Source organism: Austrofundulus limnaeus, unplaced genomic scaffold, assembly GCF_001266775.1.
Source record: "Austrofundulus limnaeus strain Quisiro unplaced genomic scaffold, Austrofundulus_limnaeus-1.0 Scaffold1108, whole genome shotgun sequence".
Classification (NCBI taxonomy): Eukaryota; Metazoa; Chordata; class Actinopteri; order Cyprinodontiformes; family Rivulidae; genus Austrofundulus; species Austrofundulus limnaeus.
In genome coordinates, this window is record NW_013953510.1 from 1 (window position 1) to 10,470 (window position 10,470).

Here is a 10,470-nt window from a genome sequence, read left to right on the forward strand (position 1 = left end):
AAAAGTTTGGGAACCACTGGGGTATGGTATGGTATGGTATAACCTGACACTATAAAACTCCTAATCTAATGACAAAAAAACTTATTCTGATTCTGGATTGGAGAATCAGAATCAATTCTTCACATTCTGCCATTTTAAACGAGAAGTTCCACAAATTACATCTGACTGAACCTCTGTGTTGAGTTCAACCCAGGGCTGGTTTTGTCCAAATCTGAATCAGCATTGTGTGTCAAATCAGGAGTGTTATTACTCAACAATTTTCAGTGTGCATAGAGGGAAAGACAAGACTTTAATCTAGTATAAATGTTACAGTTACATTTACAATTCAAACATGTTGGAGAAAAACTATTATGATATGATACACTAAAATATAATATGACAATACACACAATACAATAAAATGCAATGCATTATGATATAACTCAAAAAATAAATGAATGACATTGCATATTACTTTAAAAAGAGTTTTCTAATTAAACAAGTTGACACAAATTTATGTTTATCCAGGGATATTCTAAAGACAACTTGTTTCTCTAATCTATGTTTTCTGTTATAGGTCCACACCTTCTTGTCCCAAAACCCTTTAACTATGGTCAAACCCACCTACTTTTACCTGTATCAAATGTTTCCATTCATTCCAGCACTCTGACAGAAATCTAATTAGAGCAGAATATCAACATTAAAACACATATCAGGCCCCCTCCATCCTCTCTCCCTCTCTTTGTTTCTCCCTACAGCTGGTGAGAGTATGGTTTGTGGCTGCCCCTCCCCCAGCATTTGAACAAGCCAATAAGAGAGCATGTCAGCACAATGCCCCCCCTCCCTCCACACACACACACAGCCAGACACACACCATCCCTCTAACCACCCTATCCATTCCCAGTCCCATCCCCCAGAGCCCTTCACACACCCATCCCCCCTTTTCCTTCCACCCCTAACCCACTTACTCATCCTGCCTCCACCCTCCCACACACCCATGAGACTTCCCCACCCTCTCTCCACTTTCTCACCCGCATACTCACCCTCCCTTAGTAATGATACGCCCTACTCCTCTCCATTCCTCTCTCTCTCTTCGGCTCACTCACCCTTCATCTTGGAGGCCCTTTCGTCTCTATACACTCTCTCCTGTTATTACGCCCACTTATTATGTCCTTATTCCCATCTCNATATATATACCCTAACCTTACTGAGAGTTATTAGGAGCTTACACATCCCAGGTTTAGAACTCATTCAAKTCTTATAAAACCAGTACATCCTTATTTTAACTGAAGAACGGTGTGGCTTTGCTTWACCTGGTATGGCATCAGCCCTAACTTGTTTTTATATCCTGATTCTGTGGTACACTATGTACGACTTGAACTGCTGTCACTCTGGTATCTGTTGCTGTGTTGAAACATTGTAATGAAAGTGGTACAATAACAACACACACTAGAAATGGGTAAGGCAAATGGAAGTTTTGAGAAGAGACAAAGTGTTTTATGATCATTTGAATCATGTTATTTTGAACAGCCTTTCTCAGCCAGTGAGCTGAACAAAAGCAGTCTATGGTATTTCCAATATCCTTCTTGAGTGAAAAGTACATTTTATTGTGCAAAGCATGCAACCATAACCATCTAACATGTAGCGAAATAGCTGCAGTCACAGAGCCAAAGTTGAAGTAATTATTGAATTTTAACTGAGGAATGTCAAATTTTCAGTGTGTGTAGTGACACTGAGCTTATTGTATAAACTGTGCATTGGTTGCCCTTAAGACTGCAATTTTATATCATTCTAACAACCTATTTCAAATTATGCTTTAACAATGTAGCTTAAATGAGTTGAGAGCTCATTTTTTGGCGATGAATTCTAGATTTATGACGAAGGAAGAAAATTACAACTGTCATCTGTCTCTCTTTCTGCTCATTATCCCCCAATTCCCTTCCCAAACTCTGTCTCTCAGCTGTGTTTTTTTTGTCTTGTCTAAAGACTGTGAAAACAGCGAGGAGTGAGAAAGCTCACGTGGTGTGAAGGAGCGGTTATTTCTGTGTGTATTCTGTGAGTCTTTATGAACTTCCCTGTCGAATCGTACGAGCACTGTTCGTACTGACCTGCCGCCTGGGTGGGCTGGGAGCAGGAACCAGACTGTCAGAAACATATGCAGACGCAGACTGTGTGGCATTACTTTAAAAACACTTGTCCTGTCAGCTCTGACAAGATGTTGAGAGAAGTCAAAGCGAGAGTGCTCAGGTAGATGCACGTCGGTTCAGGAGTTCAGAGGAAAAAAATTCATTGAAAAGTCAGCTGGTGGGAATGCTGTCATGAAGTTTTAGTCTATCCACTGTGGTATTAATAGTGAAACTGGACTAGGATTGCATTGCGCTCTTGCAGATATTATCCTAAAGCTCCCGTTTATGTTTATATGCTGGAAGCTTGACATTAAACTCTTTAAATTATATTACAGGGTTTCTCTTTGTTTCTTTGAACACTYCTATTCTTGTTCAGAAAACCGCTTGCAGGTCAGAAGTGATCATAGTTATGTACCCATCTTGCTAAATAATTTGAAGATTTTATGTGTATATATATATTCTCTCATACACATATATATGTGTATAGTGTGTGTGTGTGTGTGTGTGTGTGTGTGTGTGTGTGTGTGTGTGTGTGTGAAAACAAACCAGTATAGCTAGATGAACAGGGATGGTTGTGAGTGGTGCGTGCGTTCACATGTAAAAGAGGGCATACATAAATTACACACATTTTCTTTTCTTTTTTTTTTGTTTCACACACTTGAAAGAAACATCAATAATCAACATTTATTATAAATATTTATCACATGGCATATTTTTGACCTTTGACACAGCAGGCCAGACAATCTCCCAAAGCTTCCTATAAATTTAACATGTGAGCAAGAAAATGTGAAATTATATTAAACACAGAATGGCCCAAGTCTAGTATCAGCAGAGCATGGATTTCAAATCTTAGCTCAATAAAACTAAATTCTCACCATTATTCTGATATTTTATATTTTCTTTCTACTGAGGTAGTTTATTTCTATTAAATGTGTTTACATACAACTTTTGCAAACGGAGTAAAATACTTATTTACAGTGAACTTTTGGCTCCATAGGAAACAGCTGCAATGGGGAGGCTCAGTATTTGTAAATAAATAATTTAAACCCCCTTTTAGCCTGCCTCTGCCATCCAGAGCTTTTGATGTAGCAGACATTATAAATCGAATGCCGATCTTAAACTGGTTTGACGACGGAAAGAGTTGATGTTTTGAAGATAGGTTTAGTAAAAAATAAGACTAATTTTGACTTTGTAAAACTTGTAAGTAAGTTATTTTGGCTGTAATCACAGTGTAATTCGTGTGTGCTGATGGGAACTACAAGCCCGATCGGATGTTTTGTTATCGACCCATCGAGTCTGGTGAAATCCGACTTGAGCTTTGACGGTCTGTCACATTTCACGCTGACACCAGGCGAACACTGGGCTCACACTGACACAGGGCGCACAATAATATCGACAGATAGGGGAACAGCGGAGGAGAGCGCACCGGAGGTACGTTTTTAATCAACCAAATAACTAGTCATGACAGGAAAAACAGACCTGGTTTCAGCTGTAGATTCAGAGGCGGGGCCATCCCTTTAAAACGTGTTAATTTTAGCCCTGGTTCCTTCTTTGTAAGGTTAGATTGATTACTTTTTATCTCTCACGCTCGCTGCGCTTCGCCGTTTCGCGTCTTCACAGCTGGAGAACCAGCCGGCTCGTCGTAACGCCACGAAACCACACGAAACAAGTGTTTTTTAAACGAGGAAACTCGCCATTTGTGTTCGTTTTAAGCATTTTAAAGGGATTCGAGGCGTGGGTGGTTAGGTACCGTGTTTTTTCCTCTGTATTTGGTCGCTGGAGGAGGGGTTCGGTGAGGCTTGCCAAGCTAGCGAGCGACATTACGCAGAGACTGGCTTAACTAGTTTAAATGATGGTTAAAGTGGATAAAGTTGTCTTAAACTCAATTCGGGGATAAACAACAACAGGTGAAACAACTCTGTGTAACAAGAAAAGCGATGTTCTYGCTAAAAATCCTAATATCTCCTGTCTCACAGTGTACTACTTGTACCAAATGTTAGCATCTGTGCTAGCTTAGCCATAGTCCGTGGATGTGAAGAAAGCGTTCCCGGTGAGCTCCGAGTTGGTTATGATTATTAAAATATATTTGTATTTATGCCAGATAGTTATGCTCGTTTTTATTTAGTCAGGATATGTTTAGTTTCTGGATAAGTAGTGCTTTTTAACATTAGTTGTTGAACCAGTTTTTGCTTTGAAGAAAATTAAGCAGGAATCACTCATTCAAAACAACTTGTTTATAAAGTAAACAACAGCTGATTTATACTTTGTGTAAACAGTTCAATTTAGTTTAGAAGTATGTCTTAGCTCTACTTAACTTTTGAACCTGTCTATCTTTATTTTGTTTTACAACAGAGTCTCAAAAGCTGCTGCTGCTGTGAAAGGAAACGAGAAAAAAAAAAAAAAAAAAAAAAAAAAAAATCAGAGGAAATCCCCCAAAAGGAAATGCCAATCGCAGCCGCTGGACAACCAACGACCCAGGAGCCCAGAGTTTGCCCCCGGCTGCCCTCCACCCCGGATCCTGTCCCTAAAGGGGCTGATTTATTCGACGAGGCAGGGGCGGAGGCAGGGGCGACGGTGCGTTCAGAGTACGGAGGCGCAGAGGGGGGCAGAGGACTGGGGGGCTACAGTTTCAGCCAAAGCGGGGTGAGGAGCTTTGCAGAACCGCTAAGGTCGACCAACGGCTCTCCGCCACAGTCCCCGGCCGCAACCTCTTCATTTTTCCTCCATCTCCCCCACCAAATGACCATGGAGCCCCCTAGGACTCGATCGCGCTCTCGCTCCGGATACTACCAGCAGTATGGTGTTGGGAATAACAGCGGAGTGTCAAATCACCTCCAGCAGCAGCAGCAGCTCCATCCCCAGCAGCAGCAGCAGCACGGTGCCGGGTGCGCACCACTCGCAGCTCACAGCAATCACTCCGAGAACCAGCAGCGACCACCAGGAAGCACCGTCCCCCCCAGCATTCAGAGGTTCCCCTCTGTTCCTGGAGTGCATCACATCCCAGTGGCAGGTAAGTGTCCTCACCTCTCACTGAAAGTGTACCAAACGTCACTGAGGAGATGGCACAGTTTTATTAGACTTTTTTTTTTTGTTTTCACTTCCGATTTAAAGAGACTGGCTGCGAAGACAATGAAAATCAAACAATGAATCTCAAAGTGAAAAAAAAAACTAAATCTGCACAAAATACTTTTTTTATATTGATGGTTGACATGTCCTTGAATTAAAAATTTGCATGCAGAATTTATGACTAGATGTCCACTACCATAGTAGATAAGAATTAAACATAAATGACAGAAACTAACAATAAACTACAGATGAAATAAAACGAGTTGTGTACAGGAGTGAGATTAGTAACTGTTAAACTTGTTCATCTACAGTAAGTTTTGCAGAAGCATTTTCTCTCTTTTCTTTACATTATTTTTTACACTTATATTTCCAGTTAAACATTTCTGCTTACGCTCCTATGATTCTGCCATTTTTGTTTACCTAAACTACACTGAGCCTAATGTAAGGTGAGATAATTCAAGCTTCCAGGTGACTTTTGATGGATTCAGCTGAGCGTTTGTTTACASTGAATGTGGACCCATATTTCAGAATTGCATCCACTGTAACTAAACAGGAGTAAACTCTCTAAACTTCACCATTTGATACAGTTTGGGCTAACCTTTTAAGGAATGGAAGTGTGGGTGTTTTTTTTAGAAATGCTGTAAGTGAGGGAGGGGACTGCCCTGGGGTTAACATGACAGTGGGTGTGTATTAGTTAAAACACTTCATGTACTTTAATTAGACGGGGTGCTATATATGCTTGCCTCAGAGGTGTAGTATAAATGCGGTGCAGAGCAGTACTGTAGTTTAATGAACAACAGCAGTCTGGCACAAACTGGGGCAGCCTCAAGCTAACAGATCTGCTAAGAATATGTAGGAAACCACACTGTTTCTTAAGGCACTGTGACATGTCTACCTTTAGTCAATTATACAAATATTGATGTAGCTAGGTAACAAGCTGCAGTATGTGGGCAGGCTAAACTTTCCCTAAACATGGTCTTTTTTAATATTTTGATATATTTGTGGAGTAAAAATTGACTTTGTGCAATGCAAATAAGAAGTTTCTACAACATTTGTTAAAAAAACAAATCTAAAATCAGTCTACAGACTAAAAACTTACATTTATTTTAGCTTAAAACTAATAACACCATAGAAAGAGCAACATGATTAGCATTAGCATTGTTTTAATCGTAGAGAATTTAAACATCAAACATTTTTAAAGTTATTAAAGACAGTCATGTTGTGATAGTCACAATCATGTTCAGGGTTCCATCAAGAAAAGATAAAAAAGATGTGATTTTTTTCAACTACAAGAACCTACAGACATTCTACTAGGACAAATCGTTTTCTAAATACTAACTTGTGATTTGTTTTATGAGTTAAGAGTCGACTAAGATAAACGCCAGGAGGATGGCAATTGTTTCTGTGTTACCAGATGCAATTTTTTGTTGTGTGTAAGGGGATTTTATGAGTTGGTGGTCTTCGTTACCCACAGCTACCTGGGTAACCTATGGTTTGATGTTCTCTGCTGCAAAGCTGAACTTGTTTAGAGAATGCGTGGACTGTGCTGGGTTTCAAACACATGTGAGGGCACTCTCTCACAGCAATTGAAGTGCAGTGAACCGTATAACATGGAAACATCACAGCTAGAGTTTCACCTTCTCTGAGGCCATGGGAGAGGATTTTTTTTGTTTAAAGCTAAATAGCACACCCAGGAGCTTTAGAGGGTAACAAAATGACTTGGTAGTTGTACCCTGTGGTATTTTGAGGGAGCTTTTATTGGTCAGGTTTCTGAATTAAGTTGTTATAACGCTAAAGATAGATTTACATCTTTTATATTTAAATTCCTTAAATTATTATTATATTTTTTACATGTTATGATCAACAGCCTTGTCATTTTTCTTCTTAAGCAACATGGCAAAGGAACTTAACTTGGTATAGTCATTGCATTCATGATGTAATGTCCAGCTACACATTTGTATTCTAATTTAAATTTTGCATAAAGAGGATAGAAAATCTTTGTCGGTTTATTATAAAAGAAGGAAAACAGATTTTAAACAGAAAGTTTCAATATGAAAGGTGAGCGCACAAAAACCAAGCAGCATTTAACTGAGACTGGAATTACCTGTCCTGCAGAGTTTGAGTGAAATTAGAACACCTGAACTCACATAAACAAATAGCTTCCTAACCCTGCTCGTGTTATTTAAGCAGTATAGTGGCCCTATTGGCTGGAAACTGTTTAAAAATGTTTGTTTTTGAGACGAGGCCAGACATTGAGTAATTAAAAAAAGTAAAACATGAACTGAAATATACAGTTTGCCACATCACTCTGCATCATCAGTGAGCTGTCTGTGACCTTTAATTTTTTTTGTCAAAATAGCTTATTTATGATTTAAAGGATTTCTTAAATCAATAGATGGAATATTTTATATCCATCCAAATTGAATCGGTTCTAAAGAAGAAGGGATTTCCTGCAAATTTCAAACAATGACTTTGTATCTGGTCTAATTTAAACCAGATCTAAAACCCACACAACAGAAAAAACTTGTAAATTTGAGAGAATACAGATGAATGTTCAGTTTGTCTGTAATTTTGTATTTGTAAAAGCTCAAAGGCTCTAACAGCAGGGGAAAAATCCCCTTTCACTGACAGACTATAGTCCTGAAAAGCCAAGAAGTTCGGACATGTTTAAACAAAAGATGTTTTAGCATTTGTACCAGAATACTTCAAGACATTTTTACCTTTTTCTCTTTTAAAACCTACTAAAAATGGGTGGGCGACAGAGTGTGTGTAAAACATTTATAAGTGAATAAATGCATGTAGGTAAAATTCAATGTTTTGTTCACTGTGTATTTGACTGACTTCTACATTTTAAACATTTCCTTTGTATTGAAAATACCTTCAGATCCATGTGGTATTAGGGATGTACTAATTAAGATTTATTGTTCCTGATATATTAAAGTTTTACCGTGACTTTTATTTGGTGAATTTGTGTTAAATATGTAGCATTTGAAAAGGCTTTTTCTAAACTTTAAACCCCTCCACACTTTTGGTGATAGACTTGTCATTCAGAGGAACAAATTCTATCAATATTTTTTTCTTGTTGCTGTCCCTGTTGACACTTGTTTCTTCTCCTGGAAATATTCCTCCGGTGAGTCTACAACCAAAATATTACACTGACATACATGTATGTATACAGATAGCAGCTGTAGAAAAGTTATAACTCATCTCAGGGTATGTAGTGGTCATGTTAAAAAAATCACTCAAATAAAAACTTTAATGTTTATTCGTCACTCTCCTATAATAACTCCGATGTTCTGTTGGTCTATACAGTAATTAAGACCTGAGTATTCTTTTACCACATTGAAGCAGCTGGCTATCTGGACCCTTACCAACACAGCACCTTTTTATTAAACCCTTTTTTCCATTCCCAGAATGGACCTTGCTTGTTGGCTGAGAGTGAAAGAGAAGAAGAGATACTTAATCCATTCTTCTCATGCTAGTCACCTGCATTGGACATGAAAGATAATGCTGTCCTGTAACTCTTCAATCCGTGCCTCTCTCTTCTCTCTCTTTGTACTACGTTGTATTTCTTCTGGTTCTATTTTCTCCTCTGGACCTCATTTGCTCATTCTTGTATTTTTTTTGTCTGTAGTGCTCTCCTTTCTTTTGACAGCATATCTCATTTACTGTTCACATGGCCGTGCCCACCTGGTTTGGGAAGCATAATGTCTATTGAGGTAAAAGACTTCACAAAATGTTCAAAAACTGCTGCCAAATTGGTCCAAGTGGATAAAACATCCTCTGTAGCAGTTGATATCCTATCCTGAGTCTGTCCTACCTCTGTCACTGCCTGTCCTCTTTTAGTCACATTCACTTCTCCCTCCCATCTGGATCAGTCAACCCTTTCTGTACCCCTCCGATCCATTTTCTTTGGCCTCCTCCCTCACATTTGTCTAATGGAGGGATCGTTTTAATGGATTGCCCAAAGCAGCAGAGAGGCAGACACTCCAGCCACTCTACATCTATCCCTCCACTCCTGTCCTCTCCATCCCTCTGTAACAAAATGGAAACATGCACATTTTTTTACTTTCCTTTGTCTCGCCATGCAGGCAACCCCCTCCAGTTTGAAGAACAACTCTTTCACTTAGATTGACCAAGTAGAAAGGGTTCTCTGCTACCCTTTCAATCCAAATAAACAACAAATAAGTTACTTTGGTCACCCAGAGTAGATTCTAGGGTGACGTTAAATTTGGCTCAAAATCTAAGGGAAGGGCTTTGATGTGGTTTGAAGAAAGCCCTTCTAGGAGGGATGAGGGAGAGAATACCAAAGGTCAGTTGAAGCCCTAAGAAATGTCAGTATAAAGAGAAGAGGGGAAAAAAGGCAGAACAAGTTAACAAAAAAAAATGCATTGGCAAAGAAAAAAAGTGGGTCTATAAAGAAGTCGTCTGGTTCAGCAGTTGTGGGAGTGCAGTGAGAAAGTGTGGCACATGTTTTTTAGGAAGGTAAGGTGCAGAGAGGGGGTGAGGATGGAAAGGGAGAGATAATTAGACCGAGGCCTGGGAGTATTAGCAAAGGGAGGATGTGAGCAAATCTCGTGGACTAGAGCTGACAGGAGGGGCATATCATGGGCATGACTGTAAGCAAAACACAAAGAGGAAGCAGCCCTTAGAGAGCCTTTTGAGTGTGCGGCCTACAGTGCAGGGCATGAATGAGTGTTGAGTGAGTGAAGGAGAAGGATGGGAGGGAGGGACTGTTTGGCCCCACTGTTTGCACGTTGGCTGTCTGTCTCTGTTGATTTAACTGGGTATGTCCAGTTGTTCACGAGACGTGGACAGTCTGTTCATTCACAGAAGCAGCATGTCTTCAGGCATTCTTTATATTATTTTCTTTGTTTTACAAAAAATATTCTAAAGATAAGTCAAGGAACTTCATTTCAATATTTTTAGTGTTATTTTTCAATGACTAATATAATCTCCATCTTTGAAGTAAATTTTTCTCACGTTTATCATGACATGTGAATGGTTAATTAAACATGGTTAAATACGCTTCACTCATTGAAGCTTGAGGGATTTGTTTGAGTATAAATATGGCCAACATAGAATGTATGAGCATATTGTGCATATGGCACAGATTTTTGAAGATGATTTAGGAATGATAGAAAAGCTTACTGTTGTATGCTTCAACAAGTGAGAAATTTTCAAGGTTGCTTTTAAAGTTTATTTTTATTTTATTTGACACATCTATTATTTGCTTCTGTGTTTGTTTATACATTTGTGTCCGTTATCTTGGTCAAAATGGCAGGGTGCTATATATATA

At 39.1% G+C, this 10,470-nt stretch overlaps 1 protein-coding gene across 3 annotated transcripts in view; it reads left to right on the forward strand.

Moving 5' to 3' along the window:
- Positions 1 to 3,714: 3,714 nt before the first annotated feature.
- Positions 3,715 to 10,470, forward strand: part of rnf38 (ring finger protein 38) — a 23,029-nt gene continuing 16,273 nt past the window's right edge. For 2 of the 3 annotated variants that reach the window (XM_014030726.1, XM_014030727.1), the window contains exon 1: positions 4,458 to 5,115. In XM_014030726.1, coding sequence (XP_013886180.1) covers positions 4,548 to 5,115 — 568 coding nt within the window. In that variant the 5' untranslated portion in view covers positions 4,458 to 4,547. Of the gene's footprint in view, positions 4,156 to 4,457; positions 5,116 to 10,470 lie in introns of those variants that run through there. The other variant, XM_014030728.1, reaches the window with a different exon arrangement.